General features: G+C 36.1%; 2 protein-coding genes across 2 annotated transcripts in view; one reads left to right on the top strand and one right to left on the bottom strand.

Moving 5' to 3' along the window:
• The window catches only part of LOC145680230 (transcription factor SOX-10-like), a 256148-nt gene extending 242671 nt beyond the window's left edge, over positions 1-13477 (top strand). Inside the window, exon 7 of the mRNA XM_081750546.1 lies at positions 6180-13477. Coding sequence (XP_081606672.1) covers positions 6180-6540 — 361 coding nt within the window. The 3' untranslated portion in view covers positions 6541-13477. The remainder of the gene's footprint in view (positions 1-6179) is intronic.
• A 6197-nt stretch (positions 13478-19674) lies between these two features.
• Positions 19675-25126, bottom strand: part of LOC145680228 (uncharacterized) — an 85973-nt gene continuing 80521 nt past the window's right edge. Inside the window, exon 14 of the mRNA XM_081750545.1 lies at positions 19675-23796. Within this exon, the coding sequence (XP_081606671.1) occupies positions 23634-23796 (163 nt within the window). The 3' untranslated portion in view covers positions 19675-23633. The remainder of the gene's footprint in view (positions 23797-25126) is intronic.

The following is a 25126-nucleotide window of genomic DNA, read 5'->3' as shown; positions in this document are numbered from 1 at the left end:
ATTGTCATAGGTCGTCAAGTACGGGCTTCGAGGTGGTCAGTTAAGTGGATGGACGATGAAGGCAATCCGCGGACAATCCAGTGTCCTAGAAACATCTCAATAATATATTCTCGAACCGAAGTGGTAAAATGAGGAGGCGCTAAAAATATGTCCCCTTGACCCCTCGGGTTTCCGAAAGGGTAATGAACTAGTTTCTTAGCATTTCAATATATCGATGTTGGTTAAGAGGTCCATCAAAACAATATGGACCGTAAATTTGTTTGCTGTCCTCGCCAGCACATATTATAACATGGGGAGGGTTATTTTCAATCTCCTCATAAAAATAAAGGTTTTCTTTCAATCAGAAGATATGTCTTGCTCAAGAGCTTAAGTATATATCATATTCATTACTAAAAATCACTTTTCTACCTTTCAGGATAGTATCAAACACATGCAAAAGTGCGTCACATGCCACCTTCCTTTGGCTTAAATCATTGTCAGATAATTCTTGAACAAATTTCGGTACATATGGGTTTAATTTTAAGTCATGTTTCATGTGTTTGCGCAGAGTTGACCGCGGTATACCAACTTTCGCGGCCCATTTGCAAGTTGACTTCATTGGTGATCTTTCCATTCAATGCGGAGCGACTTTTTGATGGTCCACTATTTCGTAGTTTATCCTTAACACTGCCAGTAGAAAACAGTTTCTGTTCCCAACGAAACAGAGTTCTTTGGAGAGGATTAAAAATCCATACGCACTTGTTGCAACGTTTTCACTGTTCTGGTCCTCTCGTGAATCCAAGTGCTTGTGACGATGCGTCCTTCAATGGTATAATCACTTGTATCATCAGCCATGATTTATATCTGAAATAAGAAAGAAATACGTTGTAATTCCATTATATATATATATATATATATATATATATATACTAGCAGCGTTCACCCCGCTTCGCTGCGGTCACCCCGGAACGCAATAAACCTTGTTAATTAGATAATTTTTACTTTTTCGCTTTCAAGTGATATGATAAAAACCATAGTAGATTCCAGTAAATGTTAACATTATATCGCCTGTCATTTATGTTAACCCGCCGAGTCACATGGTCATGCGGGTTGCATATAAATACGTTTATTTTTACCTATGATGAACTAATAACAAAGGATTTGTACGTATGGACACTTGAATGGTCAATTATCTCAAGACAGTGGTAATTAAAAATTAAAGTGATATGATAAAAATTATCTAGGGTCCAAATCCTAATAACCCCCCAAAAATGAAAGAAATTGGTTCAGCCGTATTAGCGTGATGAGTTCACAAAGGATTTGTGCGTTCTCTTTTATATATATAGATATAATTAATTTACATATATTTACAGTTTCTATAATCAGTTTACATAATTTGATTATTTTATACTTAAGGGATGTAACGTGACTTCTATCCGTCCTTGATTTTGTAGGGAACGACAATATCTTAATGTATGGTAAAAACGGTATACCAGTTATTTCTTTTCCCTCACTTTTTCATTACAGAAGTTCTATACAGGGTGTTTCGAAACAACACCGACAGCGTTTGGGTGGTGATTCCTGACACCAAGATAAGACGAAAAGTATAGACCAACCTGGGTGCACAAACGCTTCCTTTCGGAGTTATAGGCTGCCGAAAACATGAAAAAATGAACTTTAAAGGTCCATAGCTCCAAAACTATGGGACCTACCGTAGTCGGGTCAAGACTTCACTTAGGAACTTGCATCTTCCCTATCCAAAAATACATGTTTCAGAATCCTTAGATTCTTACGCAACAATTTTTATAGAGGAACTTTGGCTACGGGCATATAATTTGAAGTTCTCACCAACTACCTGTATAAAAATCGTTGCGGAAGTATCGCAGGATTCTGAAACTGGATATTTGGAGAGGGCACATACTAGTTCCCAAGTGAAGTCTTGACCCGACTACAATAGGTCCCATAGTTTAGGAGCTATGGACCTTTAAAGTTCTTTTTTTTTAAGTTTTCTAAAGGAAGCATAACTTCTATAACTTCTAAAGGAAGCATTTGTGCACCAGGTTTGTCTATATTTTTTGTCTTATCTTAGTGTCAGAAATCACCTCCCAAACAGTAACGTAGCGTGAAGTTTTGAAATGGGTAGGCTGAAATTAGATTCGTAGCTAGAGGGTGGCTAGGAGGGTCCCAATCCCCTGAAACTTGCAATTTTTGTTGTATGTATATGTGAGTGTAAAGTGAATTCAAGTAACCCCCCCCCCCAAAAAAAACTATCCCGCCCTTATTTAAACGATCACGTCTTAGTGTTCTGACTACGCTGTAATGCTTGATAGAAAAATGCTAATTCATGCCATATATTTTTCATACAATGCAAGAAAAAGTATAAGAGTGGTTCTGCTTCATATTTTCCTTATACATACGGTTTCCTTACATATGCGATACTCGCATATCACACATATACTGTATTACTGTTTCAAAGAAACAAATATAAACGGATAGCTATAGTTCGATCTTAAGTGTAACTTTCCCAAATCATAGACAAACTTAAGCACTTCACCCACAACAACACATATCAGCATACTAATGGAAAACAGTAGAGCAGTAGCTCACAGTCAATTGATAATTTTTACAGAGAAAGCTATTTTTAGATTGAAAGTATTTTTTAAAAAAGAAAGAAACTATACCTCATCTGAGGCCTCCTTCAGTATCGATCTTCGAAAAGCTTGCGGATAGCAACGCAACGCAAAAAAATACAACAAGCAATTATATCTGCTATGCCAATAATCGAAAACTTAAATGTAAATTTTACGCTGTGATAACGCAAACCAGTACGCAATAAGGTCCCTGATGAATTAATACTATTCATAATAACATAACATTTTTATTCTCTCTGTCTCTCCTTTTTTCTTTTTCTTGATCAAAATTCGTTACTGAATGTGAGCTTCTAAATTTTTCATAGTCTCTGTTCTATACTTTCTTCCAAGACCGCATCGCATCCTGTCGCTTTTGTTTCGCCAAACACCCGAAGGCTAGCCTTTCGTCAACATTCGTCCACTTTCATTGCATCATGAATTTGTGTATAGCTCAAGAAGTTTTCGTCTGCTGAGGGTGGCGGGAAAGTGATTGTCACCGCCCCATTCTCCTAATTCCATGAGAGAAGCGGAAAACTAGCCGCCGATAGCCTTCAATGCGTTCTTGCATAAGCTTCGCTTCAACTCGCTTGATGATTAAACAGCGTATTATAAAATAAATCCATTTTAATAAAATTAATTGTATCAATATCCAAAAGCAACATTTGAAGCTGATGTATAAATAAATGGATAGGCTAAGCCTTTTAGCCTTAATGGACACTACGTCCCTGCTCCCAAACATTGTCGGTGTTGTTTTGAAACACCCTATATAAGTTCTTTGTACAGTATCCTACCAAATAAGTAGTTTTTCTCTAAGTGATAGTCCGTTTTCTATGAGGTTGGAGCTCCCGCCTGTAGCAACGCGGAGGTAGGTAATATCTTCTGCCCAATGCTGCGCAGAGACGGGATAGGAATCTCTTGCCCAGTGCAACGCGGAGATAGAATAGGAACCTCTTGCCCAGAGCAGCGTGAAGAGAAAGATAGGAATGATAAGCTGGAAGTGATATCTTCTGTCCCTTGCCGTGTTCTTTTATAACTGACTTTGGAGGCGGATCCTATGGAGGGTTGGAGGGGTCCTCTTCGTGACTCTTCGTGTTTCCTCGTTTCTCTTAATAGACGGCATTCGTCGGCTCTTGAAGATCCTCGTGGTGAAGCATATGTTGTTGTTTACAAATACGAGGGGATGTTGGAATATTCAACCAAAGTGAAGAGATGAATATTGAAAGTTTGTCCAAAGATAAGTTGAATTAATAATTCGAGAATAATTCGTGCAGTTATTATTATTATTATAGTTTCTGTCATTGTTGAGCGGACTTAATTTTATCTTTGGAAAAATGGTCGCAATAATAAAACTTTCTCACTTCCTGTGTGCGCCGGGGCGTCATTTGGTGCTCCAGGGGCAATTGCTCCCGCTGAGTTTGATATTTGTATACACTTTAATCCATAAGTCGACAATATACCAATGAAAAACCTGAAAATCTACTGCTAGCTATGGTTTTGCCCCCCCCCCCCCCCAAGAAAAACTAAATATGAAATGATGCTGCTGTGTGTGCGTTTTTATATCTTAAAGCATTGGACTGAAAGATAACTACAAGAATTAACAGACTATAAACGAGTCAGAATCACACAAAATATACGGTACTTTTTTTTTTCATGAAGAATAATCAAAGCTTAATCGAGCAAACTTGTAAAACATATACAATATAAAAGATGCCGTTGAGCCCAAACAGTGTTTTATTAAATCTTTTTGTATATTCTAAGTTTAAAAACCGCCGTATTATTTTCAGAATGAGAAGATGACTAAACATGAAATAATATTTGAATCATTTAAGATATGTACCTTGTTTAAGAAATGTCATACCAAGAACCAAACAAATGAATAATCAAGCTTGAGCAACGGAAATCATTAATCATCTATGGAATTCTACAGTAATGCTCCTGCAGAGCTGATATGTTAGCAGGTTGAGGATCACCGGATCTGTCTTAGTCACCAGGCCTGTCTGGGTCTCCGGAATTGAAAGGCGACCCCCTTTAGTCTCCCAGCTGAACCGGACAAAAGTCGTGATCAAGTGATTCATTCAATCACTGGACTCAGAAGTTAATCAACGTCTGGAACAATCTATTTCTATAAATCACAGTTCGACAAGAGTTGCACAATCTCAATATCCGAGATCAGCTTGCGATTTTCTCTAACTTCTGCCATAAAAGTTGTTTCTCGGCAAAAAGACTATGTGGAGAAAAGTAAAAACCATAGACCGTCGATTATTGAAAAAAAAAAAAAAAAGCAATTGTCTGAAGAGTCGCCTGCCGCCTGAATTTCAGCAAAAGAAAGTGTTTATGTATGACGGATGCTCAAAGAGGCGTATACTCCGGCTTATGAAAGTATTTTCCAGCTTGACACTGAAATATCGTGTTCCGTTCATGACATATAGTGCCATCTATGGAGGAAATAATTTATCAGTTTCAACTATCTAGCTGCGTCAATTCATTCGTGGAAGTCATTTGAACAATCGATATGTGTTGAGCTCTCCTTCTGCATGACAATGCTCCCGGCTCACACGGCTATTGTTGTCGAGGTTACAGTGAAAGATTATGATTTCTAAGAGATTTAGCATCCACCCTACAGTGTACATCTTATCTAGCCTCGGTGCTGAAGAGGGACACTAAATTCAAACCAACCCAACAACACAAAATGATTGTCATTAGTCGTTAATTTGAAAGTTACCCAAACGACATATGTACGATATTTTATAAAATACTTAAAGCTTGTCCAAATAGCATTTAAATATATCTGGGTTATTTTTACTCACAGTTACAAGGAATGCTTCCAAACTGCAAAAGCGGAAACCTTAAAAGTGAATTTAATACACGCTTTGAAGTTATGACTGCTTACGAAACTGTAGCAACTAATGATCGCAAATATTAGTAATTTGGGGTAAAAGTCGCTAAACCTAGGGGATTCGACTTCCAGAATACTGACAAAAATATTTGTATATATAATTATTATTGTAAATTTCAGTTTCTTTTTGTTATATATAGTTTAATTAAAATTGGCTTCATGCTTACTAGAAATGTAAGTTTATAAATAATAAACAAATGTAAGATTTTTTTAAAAAGTTATTAGTTCTTGTTGATATTAGTACAGATATGTTAGTTCTTAATTTCTATCTTACATAGTTTACTATAAACCAGTGATTGCCAAACCATCAATCGTAAGCTACTAGTAGCTCGCGGAGGGACATTTTCGGTAGATCGCGTTAACGCTCCGGTTGGCTAACCTTGATTCCTCCAGTGAGCTGTCGCTAACGACAGGGGGCGCTGACGACAACAACGCTTGTTTATTATTGTTGGTAGTTCACAATAGGATTTAAAAAGAGTACGGTAGCTCAGAACCTTCTTAAGTTTGGCGACGATTGGTTTAGAGATATGGCGGATCAGATAATAGTTTAACGTAAATTTCTGGTGGCACTACTCTTTATAATGCATTAATTATCTTTGTTCAGTGCAATAAATTATACGATAACTATCATAGAAATAAAAAAAAATAAATTAATTTTTATTTATTCGTTTCAGTTCTCATCCGCAGTACCAGTTCCCATCTCCAAGCGAAGCAACGGTTACTGTTGGCTACCGAGAGGACCCGAATTTACCCGGACTCTCACGACAGCCATTCAGAAGCAGCACGTCATCTCTCGGCTCCAGTTTCTACAACCCAGCAACGGGAACGCCACTGTCAATGAGGGAAGAAGCAGTGAATACGAGTTTCGGCAATGTAGGTTCACCAGCCAACTTGCTTCGACCGAACTTTGGACAAGATCTGTTGCAAGGACCTGTTCCATCACAAGCATTTACCTCGCCTAATTTTACGTCATCTCAAAGTTTTTACCCGTACGGATCTCAGGGAATGTCCCCATATTATATGCCACCAAGATAGAATCTTAGTTATCAAGGGTTGCTCGGGCTTACCCTAATAATTAATTATGTCTTCCAAAAATAAGTTACTTAATTAAAAAAAATAAAGAACATTAGCTTACTTCAATTTCAAGAGGTGAAACACTACTGGAACATTACGTAGTTATGAAGTTATTCAATATAGTATGTTGAACATAGGAAACAATAATAGATGTTCATGCTAAATTCATAATTTCCATGTTATAATTTACTCAGTGCCTGCAATTTACTACGAATAAACAAGTTAAAATCAGTAGCAGAATATATGCATTTAAGATTACATCTATATGAAAAAACAAAACAGATTATCTGATTTCTCATTGATTCAAAAGAATATTATTCATTCATACAAAAATTTAAAATAGATTGAAAACGCCATTTAAGACTGTAGAGTGCCTGCGCCATTTTGCTTTTCTCATCTTGTTGATTAATATGGGGAAGTATGCTTCTTTTCTCTTTTAAATGAGCAGGGATTTCAGTGTTCACTAATTTCTTCTTCAATTTTATCAAAATTTCCCTTACTTTGTGAAAATTAAATCCTGAAAATTCAGACTCGGACCCAGAACAATAAGACAAGGGGGATAAAATGATTGTGGGAGAAAATCAAAAATTTCTGACTGTTTATTTTTTGAACATACATTTACCTAAATTAATAAGAGAAAGTTCTAGGGACGGGAAGTGATTTCAGAAGAGTATATCTTCCCCTGGCCACCCTTAATTAGGGTATGTTTTTAATTTATAATTTTAATATTTGTAAATCGAATTTAGATTAAATGGTATTGAATTTATATATAAAATAAACTCATTTTAACCGTTTTCAAAAAAGAAAGAGGTTCTAAACTGAACCTATTTATGTGCATGTTCTAGGTGTGTTTAAGCCTAACTTCGATATATTTTTGCACCAATGTTCATGTCTTTTTTTTTTTTTTTTTTTTTTTTTTTTTGAGTAAACCTTTCAAGTTGTTCCATATGAATTTCTTGGGATTTGATGGTAATCTTTGGAGCTAGGCTATGAACACCTCAATGGATGTTGGATCAATTACGGCAAAATAACGTGCTTATAGGCAACCTTACATTATTTAACGTGATTATGGTTGCATAAGAGCACAGGGGTGGAAGTGCAAAGTTTCTGAACACTTTCACAATACATTATACTTTATCTAATGTTACGGAAAAATAACATGCTTACAGACTTCACATTCTTTAACGTGCTTATGGTTGCATAACAGCACAGGGGGCGAAATGCAAAGTTTCTGAAAACTTTCACATTACACTATACTATGTCTGCTGTTTGCAGCATTTTAAACAAGTGCGTCACATGTATGAAATCGGTTAAGATTTTTCTATTTATAAGTTTTAAATTATTGGGAAAACGAATATTTAAGCAAGGGATTAAATGAAGGAGAAACCCGAGGTAGCTGAGGTTCTGCAACAAAATTTTACAGGGGAGCCATTCCATCCAACAAAACGATGAGTTAAAATTAAACGTCATCGTTCTAAAATAATGTGTATATAAAGATACTATTTTGTAGTAATAATTCTAACATCATATACACATGAAATGTTAATCGTTTTGGTCATATTTGTTGCTTAGTTCTGTTTGTCTCTCTCCATACGTTGCATGCATATACTAGGCCTATTCATTAATAATTAATTTATTAAAGTTGATCATTGGGAGGCTGCAATTATTTAAGCTACCACGTAGCGTCAAGATAACATTTGATCGATGCCCCTCTACCAATAAAATTAGAACTTAAAAAAATCCTTGACATAAATAATTTTGAAACACAAATTCCTAAAAGTACGCCATTAAAATTCCTGTTTATTTAATATAACAGAAAGTAAAATATTTATCTTCTCTTTAATCATTTCCAATTCGCCAATTTATGACATAGGAGTAGCAGGCCCGTATCCAGGGAGTTTGCTGACCCCCTAAAATTTTCACGGTAGACTTGCAAATGAACTATAATAGGGTTGGATCGGCCCCCCTAACTTCAGCCGGGTCCCCTACATTTTTGGGCTGGCTACGGGCCTGAGGCTTTCACGATCGGAGCTAAGAGAGAAACAGGTTGAAAAAAGAAGTGATGGGAATGAGTTAGGTGGAACGGAATAAAAATACGTGTTGGCAGTGTTCGATTTGTTACGAATCCACGAGTAGTATCACATCTGCAAAACGAGCAACTACGCCTTGTCTGCCTGTGACGACTATCTTCAATCAACATTATATTTGCTGCCCTGCCTTGCTCCGTGTGTGAGAGAGATTTAGTGAGAATTCAACCAGCAAATTGAAACGTCACAGATTACTCAATTGGAAATGACTGATCTACATATCAAATGGCCTTAAAAACCTAGATGGCGCAGGTAGTCAGCAGACTTTCCGTGATTTTCTTTCTCTGTGAAATGTTCAAAATTGCAAACTTAATCAGTGTAGCGTATTCATTAGCAATACTTACAATTGTAGTAAATTGTTTTCTGCATACATTTTCTGGAGATAAGGCTAATGTCTATGTACATAAACCATTATTAATATGTGATTTGAGAAGGATAGCTCACATGTGTATGACTTAAACAACCTTAAATTTGAAGCTGCTTCAAAAATTTACAAAAGGCATCATCTTCTTTTTCCTTTTCTGTTTGAGCAGATACCCATGATTCAAAGTCTTGAACAATACTCGAAATCTTGTAAATATTTGAACATTTATTTACACTTTTCACTTCTGTTGTAAGAAAAAAAAGTATACACATCATGAAAGAAGTCTGAATGGTTATTTTACTGTCCAAGAATAAGATGCTCTGTACACATTATCATTGTTTTCTACCATGTAGCAATAAATTTCTATTTTACGTCTAATATAAATATACAGTAAGTACGTGTATATTAGACGTAACTTATGCATCAATATCCGGAATCTCTGAGATGCCTGTTAGATGTATATTAGATCTCTGTTCCTTGCAATGTAATTTATCATTTTAAAGTCATCGTTGAAAGTTACAGACAAGTAACAACCTATAGTGGAATTATAGACTAAACCAAGTTTTCCTATCAACAGAAGAATGGTCAAAGAAAAAAGCATTATGTCCAGATCACACGCACCAAATCTTCATTCACCAGAGATGATCAGGCAATCCTTGTGTCATTACTAGAGGTAGGCACAAAACCCGGTTTTTCACTGAAACTGGTTTCAATTGTCTCCAAGAAAACCGGTTCAGTTTTCTTCAAACCGGTTATCATTTTTTTCCAAAACCGGTTCTGTTTCTCACCGGATCCGATTTCGGTTTTCTTCAAAACCGATTCCAGTTTTTTTCTCAAAATTTGTTCTATTTATGACCAGAATAGTGTTTCTTTGTTCTCCGGAAACCGATTCCGTTTCCACAGAAATAGTTTTGTGTGTTTTCCAAAAGATTTCGCCAAAACCAGTTTCAGTGAAAACCGAACCGGTTTTTGGAGAATATCGAAACTGGTTTTAGATAAAACAGAAATGTCGGTTTTCGGTTTTTCTAGAAACCGGTTTCCGGTTTTTATATTTTAAAAACCGGTTTTGCCCATCCCTAGTCATTACACACATTTTCATATTTCTCATTAAAAAATCACGCCCATCCATTGGGTGACAAGCTACTGAAGGTATAACAAAATATGTAAGGTCTTTGAGTTCTTTCTCTTCAAAACCTTAACTTTTTCTTTTTCGACTTTTGTTGTTTTCCCTCTGAATCTGTAATTGTTATTGCTTTCTACAATTTTTACACTAAAGCTGCTTCTATCCTCAATTCAGTAGGGCTACATGATTATCAAACTGAAGATACGGTACGTTTTACGATCACAGAACTAAACTAATTTCATAATATTTTCAACAATGAGTTCAGGCCATTATACGGTCAATATCCAATACAATAGATGCACAATCTAAAACTTATTGATTACAATGTGGACAGCTCAGGCTGTTAATTGATTTTCTTCACAGGAATTAAACATTCAAAACTTGGATATTTTACTGTACCCCAAAAATAACTCGAAACACTAGGACATCCAGGAATAAAAATGAGAGCGAACGCAGGTGAACGTCGTTCCCCTATTTTCACAAATATCTATGGCGTCCCTCTCATTTTCTTCACAATAACAATGGGCAAAGATAGGAGCGGGGGACGGCGTGACGTATTGCGTCCCCCTACCTTCCCAGATCCACTTTTACCCCTGAGAACATCCCAAAAATTGAGATATATAGCCACTTCATCAGGCCCGTATCCAGGGGGGTCTAGGGGGCCGCCCCCCTAAATTTTTACTGTCCTCCTCTAAAATTTTCACAATAGGCTTGCAAGTGAACTATAATATGGGATGAACTATAATGTTTTTGGATCGGGCCCCCCTAACTTTCACCGCCCCTCCTCTACGTTTTTGAGCTGACTACAGGCCTGCACTTCATACCAAGAAGTCTATTTTTCACACGGATGCGAGAAGAAATATTTTTCCAAATAAAATTGTGAATTCAATATTTTCTTTCTTTGAACATGACTGTACATCTAATTGTAATACTTTCAAAAGAAAGCATTTTAAGGTATTGAGCAGTTCCTATCATGGTAACAATTTCGACACAATATAAACTTCCATTGTATAATTACAATTATAAAGAATGTATTTTTCCTCATATCAACAATGGAAGACGAAATAATTGTATGAAAAGTATCATACAATACCTATTTTAAAATAAGATCTTTATTATTATAATTATTATTTAAGATCTAGTAATGCTACCTCAATTTGTAAACAATTATTAATTAGTAAATATGGTGGTAGAGGGCAGTAATTGCTTTTGGCGGGAAATGGAAATCACTGTTATAAAAGAAACTCAATTCATGTTACATATATTAATGAAATTTCTCTTATTTGCTTTACTAAGAATACGTTTATTTATCCTGATCACACACACACACACACATACTTTTGTCCTTTCTTTTCTAAGTTTAAATAGAAATTTTAACGTGAAATTTTACGCATTACTTTACGATTTACTAGTATCTAGGATCTGCTAGCATCTACAGCTTGTATATTCGCGATCTTCGTTACTAGAGCCTCCTAACGGTAGTTTTCGAAACTAATGTCTAAAACGTTTATTAAACATGAAAGTTTTCAGAATATAGAGAAAAACGCGTTAAATACTGTATAAAATTTACTAGTTTATTTATTACGTAAAACGGATAAGAAACTTACACACACTAATAAAGTTATCGACTGAGTTCTGACACTGAATCGAACAAAAGATCACACATACCGAAGACGAAAGTACTTACCATTCCACCTCTCTTCGGTATCCTTACAGTTTACCCAAGTAACATTTTCGTTGTCAAACGGTGTGCCAACCGTTATCTATTTGTAGGCATTGTTGGCAAAGCCACTATCAAAATGCCAACGGCAAATTCGACAATCCATCAATCATCGATACCAACAAGTGAAAACAAAACAGTGGTTCAACGTAGGTGCATCGTTGTTTCGGCAACGCATCGAAAGATCATCCGTTTACTTATCTTTTAAAAAAATTCTTTGTCATAAATTTTCAAAATTTACAAATTAAAAAATCCTAAATTATATCAATAAATGTTTATTTTATAATGTATATTTCAATGGATTAAAGAACAAAATACAGGGTGTATCAAGAAGGACTTCACAACTTTGAAAATTCATTTTGATTTATTTATTAGGTTACTTACAGACATGGTTTTGGTATAATTTTTTTAAAAGCAAAATACATCTTTTTTTTTTTTAACCTTATACCTAAAGAGGTTAAATGTCGCTTCCACTGGTGATGCGGAACACATCCTATCTGAAGTATCACTTGCTCTACAACGTCTTCAGACGTACGAGGACGACCTGAAAATCTGTTCTGTCTTCAGGGCCGTACCGTGGAAAACCAGCGCCCGGGGCGAGAGTATACGACGGCGCCCCCATACATATATTGCAAGCAATTTTTTCTATCTGTTTTCCTTTTTTCTCCCGAATTTTTTGCCCCGCTTACTTCGGCGCCCGGGGCCGTCGCCCCGTTCGCCCCCTCCCCCCACGGCACGGCCCTGTCTGTCTTACCGAACATCCAGTTTCAATAAAACACTTATGCAACCGATAAACAGTAGGTCTACTGGGGGAGATCTTGATCATACTTTGTACGAAAATTACGTTGCACAGTTGTCTTAATCTCCTTGATTCTTTAAACCAAAGCTCACAGCACGTACGGGACCAGTAAAGGCTGCAACTTCCGCTAGCGCTTGTGGTGGCTTGTTTCTGAACTAGTGTACTACGTGAGTCAAAATTTGATGTATTTTGCTACAAACTGGCACCAAAACCATGTCTGTAAGATAAATGAATAAATCAATACGAATTTTCAAAGTTGTAACGTCCTTTTTTTGATAAACTTTGTATTTTTGGAAACCAAGCGTACGATTTGAATCTCAAATGTTATGTATTGTAAACTGTCAACCAATGTTAACAACAGATCATAACCTCGCATTGTTTAGGTATATATTTACCCAAGCTTGTAAATATTATTTCTTTTCTCCTCATTCTAATGGTAACTTTCGGACAGACACAAATAAATTCCAGAGTGGCAAATTAGGTCATGAATATACTACAATAAGAAGTATTTCCTACTCTGTTTTGTTCCGTGAATAACTGAAACAAAAATCTTGTTATTAACCTGGTGCTCAATCAATTATGAACTAAAGTAACTTGAAAAAAATAAATATCAAATGAATAGAAAGATTACTTGTAGGAAAGAAGCTTACTGCAAGGGAAAAAAATCTTTCTGAAATTGTGTTACTATAGGTTGTTTATATAATGTCAATTTTTTTATTACTCATAGTAAAGTTTGGAATGTTGGTGTGGTGTGTTAAAATTCAAACTTTGTTAGATTTGGATGTAGATATAAATAAAAATATTACAAAGAATATATTGTTATTTATTTGACTTGATATGTTACATTTTTTATGTGTATAATACATAATTTTATCATTTTTGTTTTACAAACCAAAAATTTTAATTAAATTTATCCGTTCTCCTACCTATTAGTTACCACATCTTTATAAACTTGGAATATAAGTATCATTATGGTTGTGTTGCGAAAGTCTGGTATTAGGACAGCTACACGTGGGACGAAATACTGTTAACTTCTGTGGTAGAATAAGATGTTAACTTAATTTGTGGTTAGAAGTAGAAATTAAGAGTAATTATAATTTCGGATATCCTTCCTTACTTACCGATGGTATAGGAAAGTGTTTTTCAAACTATAGTCCCCGAGGTTTATCCTATAATCGCCCGGGTGTCGGGTCGCTGTTCGGGCTGCCATTTATTTGTAACCATTTCAATTCGAGATCTCTGTTTGGGTGAACATTTATTTGTAACCACTCCGTGTAATCTGGTCGCTGTTCGTGGTTCGTGGTCCTACCAATAAGTATTCTCCTGAGACTGGAACTTACCTGGACAGGACGATGAAGGACCTCTCCAAGAAGAGTTAAAAATTGTTTCCAAATCGCTCGTCGGTCTCAATAATGAGATGAGCATTAGGCGCCGAGAAGTTCGGGTGTCTCGTCTCGAAAACCTCACGGACGATCAGATGGTCATCCAGACAATAACACACACAAACATCACTCATACAAACAACGAAAACACACTGGATTAAATAACACTATACTTATTTATTAGAACACTATTATATTAAAAAAAAAATAACTAAGAGAAATGAACACAACACTTAACACAGAATATGTGTAATAATTTTCCTCACTGAAATCACACTTTGCCTTTTTATGCAATGTAGTCCTTTATATATATATATGAGATTATAATTCAGATTTCACTGCAAATGCTTCTCTCACACCATTGACGCACTTGGGGGATTGGCACTGGGGAAAAGTTGCATGGATAATCTCGCGTAGAAATCCAGTTGCTGCACCAAACAATCCTGGAACGTAAGGATGAATCTTCAGCAAATTAAAATAGAGAGCCTCCAAAGTAGAATGCTGATGGAGGGCGCGTGTATAACTTTTTAAACGCACAAGGTTTGTGAACCTAGGACTTCACTAGTTGGGGCTAGCCGTAAAAAAACGTCCTTCGCCGGCTAACCGGACTCGAACTCCCTGAGCACCAAAGCTCAAGGTACGGGCTGCAATGGTCAACCGAAGAGTGTTGGCAGTTCATTCCAAAAATCACTCAGTTAACTCACCTGTATGCACATACAAACAGAATACGGAAAATAATTTATGTTAATTTTAGTTTACTGCCTACAATGCACGAGAACGACAATAATTCTGGCGTGAGAAAGTACAGATAACGAGCTGCAAAACAACGCAATTGGTGCCACTTTTGGTCATTGGAACATCTGGTCAGCCCGTATTTCTCTAAACTACTGCAATATTTCCATAAGCGATTAAAGAAAACACTTAATTCAGTTCCAAATAACTATACTGAAATGTTCTCACCAAAAGCAATGTTTTAAATATATATATGAAAAATGAAAGACTTCTTTGTTCAATTGTGTGGGAAAGAAGCAATTCCCATCGAAAAAAGAACTTATATGTATGCATTGCAGAATAAAGTACAAATCGCAAATAAGAATCACTGTCTTTACGAAATATACAGAATGTCCACAAAAAATCCTTCTATAACCTGGTGGCGGTTATAATCCTTATGGTCCTCTCAAAGTGAACATTAATTTAAAAATTGCAGACAAAACAAAATCGATGTGAAATACGTATCACATACTACTTCCTCACCTCAGCCACCTTGCAACATGGAAATTTTAAAACTTTTCTCTCCCTTGGGAGAGCTGTTTCATCCTTTGATAACGCCTCTTCTTTGTAACTGCATCTAGATATTCTATCCTTGGTCTTCCTCTTCCTAGTTTTCCTTTCGCTTTTCCCTCTCTCAGCACGGTGATCCAATTGGAGAGCCGAATAAGATGGCCAAGCATGCCGTTTCTTCTTTTTCCTATTATCTTTATGATCTGTCGTCCTTCATTAGCTTCCTTTAGTACGTCTTCATTCCTTTTCCTTTCGGTCCATGATATGCGCAGCATTCTACGCCACCACCACATTTCAAATGCTTCCAGTTTGGATATTTCAGCTTTTCTCAATGTCCACGTCTCTGATCTGTAAAGCGCCACGCTCCGTACCAGTCTCTTAATAAATCGTTTACGACTTAATAACTGATAATCTCAAACAGATGTAAATTATATAATTCAATTCAATACTCTGGCTAAAAGTTTTGCCGCTGATACTGTTTTGAAACAAAAAGATAGTATTCTAGCATGGTAGAGATTAACAAAACTGTTTCGAGATCGCATCGGTTTTTCGTATTTAACAGTACGTTTATGAGAAATTTGCACATTTTTCGTGATTAGAAGCAGAATCATTCATTTCCAAAAATATATCTAAACCAGGAATGACCAAAACTGGCCCTTTTAAGAGGAAGGAACGATAGTTTGAAAAAGAAAAACGTAATTTTCCGTCCTGGTATTTGTTTACAATGTTAATATTATGGACTTAAAACGAATCCTTAAACGTTCAATAGAAATGGTAAATAATCTTTCTTTTTTTTCAAAATTTAAATAGAAACTGGCATATTTATTCAAAATTTTGGAATCGATCAGCGAAAACGGCACATTTCTGGAACTTGTAGTTTCCGAGATCTCATTGTTGAACGTAGCATTTTGATATAATATTACAGTACTACAATTTTGGATAGGATAATTTGAAATTTACTTTATAAAACAATACAATGTATTTGCACTTCTCTTTTCAAAGTTGTGCTCCTGAATCAGTCCGTTCTTCTAATGTTTCTTAGTTGCAACTTTACTAATAAATTGTTACACTAAAAATATCGGTAGCAGAAAAAAAAAAACTACTCTGGAAGAATGAAAAATAACTGGTAGCATACCAAAAAGCAATTTAATACAAAACAAAATGTTTAAAACTTCTACTTGATATCTATAACAGTGCTGAACATTTAATTTTCTGTCCATTGATAAGTACTATTGAACACCATATTCCATACCAAAAGTTTGATAGAAACACAGACCGTACCCAACAGTACTCATAATAAAATATCAATAAAAAAATTGTCTCAATATAATTACAAAACTTACTTATTTATTTAAACCTAGTGCGGTTATTTTCAGTTTACTATTTGAGAGGGAAAGACTATCGGAATGGGGAGCCCAGGATTATACAATCTTTAGAATTACGATTAACGTAATTCTGCCTTATGCAGAGTCATTTTGACCTATGATTAGCGTCATACTAAAGGCCTGACTACTGCAGGAAACATATGTTAGTCGAATTCTTTAGTATGGCACTAATCACCCTTCATAACGACTCTGCATAAGGCCCATTAAGTTTTTTTTTAAATGTATTATTTTAATTACTTTTTTTTCTGAGATCGTACTTATGAAATTTAACAACAGTTACTACAGTAACATAAATCTCATTATAATAATTTGGATTACAATCATATTCTCATGGAACCGAATTAGTGCCTCTTTTTTGCACACATTCAGTAGATGGAAGTTAAAGAAACACCTCGAAAGCAAGAATAGTCTTGTAGTAAAAATCAGGAACATACTTAGTTTTTAAACGCAAGGAGTCAAGATTTTTTTTTTTTTTATCCTCTTGAAAAGTTATGACGCAACCCCTAAATTTATGATTCTCTAGTTTGACTGTAACATTTTCAAAGAAAAATTGTCCCCAAATACTTCTATGAGTACAGCCTGCACTCTAAAACGAGTCTGTGTGCAGAGCCGTAGTTAGGGAGGCGGTCGCCCCGGGCGCTGATAGCAAGAGGACGCCGAACGAGGAAGAAAGAAAAAGTGTTTGAAATGAGTAATCAACGCAGCACCCCGTAAAAGAATTGGCGCCCCTATTAAATCAATATTGTTGTCGGTTTGCCAAGAAATAGATTTGTTAAAAATTGCTCACTCCGCTCGCAACCCAAATATTTCAATAAGTCACAACAAGCTTTTTTTTTATTTATTGCCTTAAAAAGTTATTATATATGATTTGTTAATGAGGATGTGATATACAAAGTGTCAAATAATGACTTACAGTCAACGCAGGAATGCTTTCAAAATCAGAAACAGTCAAAGTATGAAATACATGTTCGGCGTTTTGATGGTGAGGAATTTGCTTAGATAATACCACTCTTTTCTACCCAATCAGATTAATCACGACGATGAGAATGAAGGCTTTGAGAAATTTGCAAAGAAGGCTCCTTCTGAATTTAAGTTACATTTCACAACATATTTTTACCGTAAAAGAATCGAAATTAAAATGTTGTTTGTGTGGTCACATACAGAACAAAATTACAGAAATTTACAATTATTAATGGAAATTAATGCTATCGCCTATTCTGAACATTTTAAAAGCACATAGCTACTAATATATTAAAATTTCATTTGTTATCGATAGTACGAAACTTAAAATGAAATCTTTGAGTTTCACGTCCCACGATTATGCCGGTTAGGCTAAAGGTGACGGTGATGATGAGTAATGAATGAAATGGTGGAATGAAGAAAAAGAGAGGAAACGGGAGAACACCGAGAAAACTCACGCACACGGTGTTTGTCCACCACAAAGTTCACTTGGCGGGGTTTGGAATCGAACCCGGGACCCCAAGCACCAGAGGTGAACGCTCTACCACAGAGCCACCGCGGCCCTTATGAAACTTAAATAGTTGTAAATTCCCATAACTGTGGATTTGTGTGCAACCAATAGTAGTTTTGTCAAGTTTTAACAAAAAGTTTCAAAATAAGCCTCTTGAAAATAGCTCTTATTCGTAAAAGAATACATAATTATCGTTTTCGGCTGTTGCAATAGTCTGTCCAAGCAGCTAGATAAAAAATTCAGCATAGCATAACAACAAAAGCTGCTTTTCTTATACGTTAAAAAAAAACGCTTGGTAAGGTGTGTACGGGAGGGGGGGGGGGGCAAAATTTCTAGCTATGGCTGTGTTTGTGTGGGCATCCTCTGGTAACAATATTACTTTTAATTTGCTTTTACCTTCTGTAACACTTCAAAGAAGTTTCTAACCCACTCTTACCAAGTGCTCTGACGAAGAGAGCAAGGTAAAAAAAAATTACTAGTACCAAAAATTAAAAACAGAACACAAATTAGGTCAACTTATACGAGGGAGGATCTGAAACTAAGGTTACAGGGTCAATGTTTCTGGAGTTTTATGTTATAGAGGAATGAGCAGTGTATGGTAATTTTTACCACATTGAGTTGACAACTATGCAGAACTTCAGCTCTAGTTGTAGGTAAACACAAATGGCGACTCGTTTGGAAAACTGGTCTCGCGAAGAAGTCCGTTCAGTTATTCGATGTCTGTGGGCGAAACATGTAACCGCGGCTGAAATTCACCGGCAGCTGGTAGAGGTTTACGAAAAGACTGTAATGTCTCATCATCATATCGCAGAATAGTGTCGAAAGTTTGCGGTTGGTAGCGAAAACGTCACCGAAAGACCACCACGCTGTTTCGCTGGGACACAATCGACCACCCTTCTTACAGCCCGGACCTCGCTCCTAGCAACTATCACCTGTTCCCGCACTTGAATGAGTACCTAGGTGGTCATCGCTTCGCTTCAGACGAGGAGGTGAAATACTTCGTGAAAACGTGGCTAAATACGCAAGGACAAAGCTTTTACCAGGAAGGAATCTTTAATCTCATCCCACGATGCAATAAGTGCTTGAATCGATATGGAGACTATCGAAAAATAACCCAATGTATGTACTATCTGTTGGTTGTATTGGTTGTAATGAAATAATATATATACAGTGGCGGATCCAGGATATGATCAAGGGAGGGTCTAAACCATAGTTTGCCGTTTTATCCAGTGTAAAGCAGGATTGAAGCCCATTTTATCCAGTGTATACCTGAGCGTCAAGGGTGGGGGCTATAGCCCCTATAGCCCTCCCTTGGATCCGCCACTACCTGTATACAATTCACTGCAGACTTTGTAACCTTACTTTCTGATCATGCCTCGTACAATTAAAAATGTATTTCTTGTATACTGTAACTTATTATGAGTTCTGAAGAAAACAGGACGTTTTAAACTTTGTTTAAATAGAAAATACTAAAAGAGAAAGATATGTTAATGGTTTAAGCACCGTTTTATTGAAAGCTATAGCAATTTCATATACATTAGTTAGTCCCTTCATATATATACACGTATTACATGATAAAATACCTTTTAATGCGATTTGTTAAAATATTACAATACTAAAAAGCTTACTATAACTTAACTATCACATAATGCATCATATTATATATGCTACAACGTATTTACAAAGTATTACACAATTTGTATCTTCAAAACAATAAATTAATCATTTGATCATAATCTTGTCTGTAAGGTCTTTTGTTTTACTATTTATACGTCCCACAAATATGCCCTATAGGCTAAGGGAGACAGACAGGGGCGTACGCAGAGGGTTGGTCCTGGGGGTCCGAACCCCCCCGAAATACCGACTTTTTTGTAAATGTATTCTACTTTTAGGGGCAATTTTAGAAATGTTTATATAATTTTGCCTCAAATTGTATTTGGACGCCCCCCCGAAACGCTTTAGACCCCTCCCGAAATAAATTCCTGTGTACGTCTCTGGAGACAGATGATTTAATTAGAGTGAATGATAATGGTAGAATTTGTGGAATGAGAGTATGAGAGGAAACGGAAGAATCTCGAGAAAACACACGGGCACCATGTTGTCCACCATAGACTCACATTGCGTGGGATCGAACTAGGAAACTCTAGTACCAGAAGGAAGCGTCCTATCACTCAGTCACCGTGCACCCACTACGGCCTACAAATTTTGGCGCCAGAGCTGAACGCTCTACACCTGGTCAGCGTGACACCGTAATGAAAATGACCTTTTCTTGTTCAGGAACTCAGTAACTTATGGTTTCACAAAACTTACTGAACACCGATATTCGTTTATGGAAAACTGTACAGTCAACGACAAAAGTTCTTTTCGTTTGGTAATTTATTTGGGAATAACGATGATATGACTGGAACGTATAGAAAATTACATTCTTTGTAATTTACTGAAAACTACTCAATTTGCCCTTTTATTCTGCAGTTATTTACGAAACTTTTCATCAAACAGAAAGAACTTTTGTCGCTGACTGTACACGGTACGAAAACAATCTACCTTGACCTTCAATCACGTCACCATAGTACTTACGAAAGAAAAAATTACGAAAATCGCAATATTTATTACTTAATTCATGCCATTTTTTTTAAAAGTACTGTCTTGTTACAAAAAAATCTGGTCACCCATCTTTCTTTGAAAACCACCGACTCTAATGCACAGCTAAAATTGCCGTCGCCAATGGAAATCTTTACTTAAAGCCCAAGTATTAAAATTTGCTATGTGCAGATCTCAAAATATGGTATTCTAAAGCAAGGTGGGTGTCCGAGATTTTTTTTTTGTACAAGGCTGTACATTGAAATCTATTTTGATTAGTCACTGATGGCATTACAGAAAATAACTTACAGACAAACGGTTAATTTAATAAATAAGAATAATATGTGTCTACACCTATTAAGATTCACAAATATTTGACGAAATTATTAAGCCAGAGAGGTTGATTTGAGTTTTGCGGCCCTTTCAGCAACGCCTTGCGAGGCTATATGAGACGTGGACCTATTACGGCTTAACATGGAATCCGAATTACATGAGCTCCACCCGGGAATCGGACTGAGGTCTTCAGCGAACACGCTATTCGCCTACCCGGGAGGGAGGCGTGAGGTATTTTTGTTGTTGTTGTACTACGATGGTACTGTCCAAAATTGTGACTTCTCTGGAAAAAAGGGCAGGGGAGGGTACTAGTGGACAGTAGAAAACAGAATCAAGAACCGTCATTTTCAACTGACCGATGTTTGACGTAGGGGAGCTGTTTTACAATCTAAGGAAAGCGGAAAGAAACAATGAAGTACGGACGGTTGGTGATAGGTGGAAAAACGGAATACGCAAGTGTCGTCAGTGTACGCGCAGTCCAGAAGCTACGAGTAGTAAGTATACTTAGAAAACCGCCGACAACGCTACCGACGTTCCTGTTTGCCTGTCACCACTGCCTTCTATGAACGTGTTTTCGTTTTGGCTCCTTATCCTTTCCGTGTAGTTTGATAACAAGGGGAGCACCAAACTTTCACGTTACAGAGCATTCAGTTGAAAATGACTATTCTAAAGGTAAGGTATTCCACGAAGTCAACTTTGAATTTTAATTTAATGAGTTACGTGACGGAAGTTCATATATATGCTGAAGTGAGCAGACTAGCATGGAACCATTAGCATTACTCTAGGAATCCCCCAAGCAACTACATCAGTTGTTACGCTAATACATGGTGTAAGTTTCAACGTATATCCACTTTCACTGTCATCTGGAGAGAATCGATATTACTATTTGATAGATTGGTATATCTTCTCTGTGGTTCTTTATCTGCGACGTTGCCACATAGTGCAATTTGAGTCTCCACACAAGGACCCGAATATATATATATATATATATATATATATATATATATATATAGATAGATAGATAGATAGATAGATATATACAGTGTGTAAAGAAAGGTTATTTGCAACGCTTGGGAGGTGATTGATTCTACAGATGAAAACAAGTAAAAATTTCTATGTAACACAATGTCCATCTCGGCCTCCTAACCTTATTACGGACGTCCAAAAGGGTGAGAGAATGAACTTCGAAGGCTAATTCTGGCAAAACGACAAGAGATAGAAGGGCGGTGTTAGGCGGCCCACACAGACTCTCAACATGGACTATCCAAAAATACTAAGATTAGATGTGTACAAGGCGAGCACAAGGGATTCCCCACAGGATGCGAAGCATGCCGCGGACGTTATGAGGACAAAGTGAGGCATCCTTTGGGGAATCCCTTGCGCTCGCCTTGTACACATCTAATCTTAGTACCTTTGGATAGTCCATGTTGAGAGTCTGTGTGGGCCACCTAACACCGCCCTTCTATCTCTTGTCGTTTTGCCAGAATTAGCCTTCAAAGTTCATTTTCCCACCCTTTTGGATGTCCGTAACTCGGTTAGGAGGTCAAGATGGACAATGTGTTACATAGACATTTTCACTTGTTTTCATCTGTAGAATCACCTCCCAAACGTTGTAAACAACCTTTCTTTACACCCTGTATATATATATATATAAATGTTATGCGGGAGTTTTAAGCTTCTGTTTCACTAATTTCTTCTCCATGGTTAATTTACATCTGTTCCATATGCTGATTCAACATGTACGTACATGTGTGTGATTTGTAAGTATTAAATTTTTTTTATATAACACTTTTCATTTTTTTACAAAACGAACACAATAATCACTCAGAACCGAGGATCTCAAATTTTATTTTAACAGTTAAAAAAAATACTTTTATATAGACATCATCTACTTAAAAATGAAAGATGTTGTCTGTAGTACACATCCTTAATAATGTCACCACAGAAAATAGAAATCTACAACAAAATTATCTTCTTTACAAAGGATACATCTATAGATGCTAGTTACATACAAACACGACTGTAAGTATTGTTAAAATTGACATATAACGTACATGTACAGCCCTTTTCTGCCGTTCGTATAAAACACACACGTTACTTTCAAATTATTGGTAAGTTAAACTCTTAACATTATCAGGAAAAGAAGGTACAAAACGAATTTAACAGTGGCTTCATGCTTTACTTTTCATGATAATAATAAGAGTTTAACTTCGCGACGATCAAAGACAATTATGTGTTTTATATGAATAGTAGATCACATACATATATGTTATATTTCAACTTCTACGTACATTTGTACAATTTTTGAATTTTAATCCAGTCGCATAAAATAATGCTACAGTTCACTTTTATGAATTGCATTGACAAAAAAGTAATTTTTCTTCAATAGGTGCATTCCATGCTTTATGAACAGAATGGTTTCTTCTTTTTCTCTTGTTTTTTTTAAAGGTAATAACAACACACGCTTTCTCGTTCACAGTATTAAAAAAAAATCAGTCTCCTTTTCTCTCTACGAGGGGTGTTTCTAAACTAATGAACTGACTCTGCTTTGCTCCTTGTTTTTGACGGCTGAGCCTTTTTCAGTCCTAAACTCTTGAGCAGCGCATTGGGCGACGGATCACGACCACGGAATCTTCTGAAAACTTCACTCGGGTGACAGGCTCCACCAAGTGAGAAAAACGTTGAACGGAATCTGAAAAAAAGAAAAAAAATATTTCGTTATTTTAACTTAAATAAAATATAAAATTGACCAAAGGAAACACTTATAATTAATAATATATGTTACAGTTTCGGTAACCTATTACTGCCTTCATCAGACACATTATGGAAGTACAGTGGAGTCCCGCTAATCCGAACTAATTGGGACCGAACCCTAATCGGATTACGTGATTCTTCGGATTAGCCGGAATAACAGTAAAATCGCGGTTTGGAGCAGGTGAACAGGTCTATTCTGTTCAAATACCTAGCGTATACTATTTCAAAACACGCTTTCTGACTACAGTACATGTACTGGTACTGTTCTGGAAAAATGTTAAAAAGTGTTGGAAAATCTCCATGCCTTTATGCTATTTCAAACTTTGTGTAATTGTTGTAATGTGGCTTAAGGCCTAAATACAGGTATTAAAGACAAAAACTGTATTTAAAGGAAGTTTACTTTGTTTTCTACGAAAACTATGCACTCATTTTCATCCTTTTAGTAAGTAATTTCCTAATACTGCGTATTTTCGCCAAAAAATAAATAAATAAACAAATAAAATCAAATTTTTTCCCGGGCCTGTTCGGATTACCGGGACTCCACTGTACAACGATATCGTGTATCATTGCGTTAGATTACTTCTATTTTTATATTTTGATTTTGGGATAACGGTGCTTAAATGTATACAAACTGCTTGGTAGAAGAAGAAGAAGAAAAGAAATTATATGTTGTTGAATAGATAGATAAAATAACAATATAAGAAAAAGAATTTTATCTGTAATGAAGTTGTAAGAAGAGAAAATAATAAAAGATAACATTCATAAAATGATATATATACATTTATGAAATTAGTCCGTGTTGATATATTATCTGGACTGTGGGCTAAAATAAACAATAAAATGTTTGTTATTGTTATAACTGTGCAATCTAAGCTGAGGTTATAGCTTACATAGTTCAGAAAACGAGAGGAGGTCAAATCAAACAACCAATGAAATTCTTCCTCTCGCTTTCCAATTATAAATTTTATACATGTAAAACTGAAAGAGACTGTTTTTACTGTTATTTTTATTACTGATATATAAAAGTTGTACTTTTAGTACATGCAAAAAATAATGTTTATGAAGTGATTCAATCTTCATATGAGTGGTTTAACCCTGGTGAACAAGGCCACAGAACAAGTGGTTGAAACTCTACAGAAAAACTCTCCAAGATACAAACAACTCAGGATGTAAACCTCAATTTTAAAACGAGCGAGTTCAGCTCAAACTCATGGTGTAAAAAATGCGGTAACTCAAGCTCAAACTCAGGATTTTCAAAAGAAACTCGC

The sequence above is a fragment of the Thermobia domestica genome, chromosome 3 (genome assembly GCF_964235325.1).
Source record: "Thermobia domestica chromosome 3, izTheDome1.hap1.1, whole genome shotgun sequence".
In the NCBI taxonomy this organism is placed as follows: domain Eukaryota; kingdom Metazoa; phylum Arthropoda; class Insecta; order Zygentoma; family Lepismatidae; genus Thermobia; species Thermobia domestica.
The sequence above is the reverse complement of the archived record's forward strand: the minus strand, read 5'-3'. Positions and strand labels throughout refer to the sequence as shown.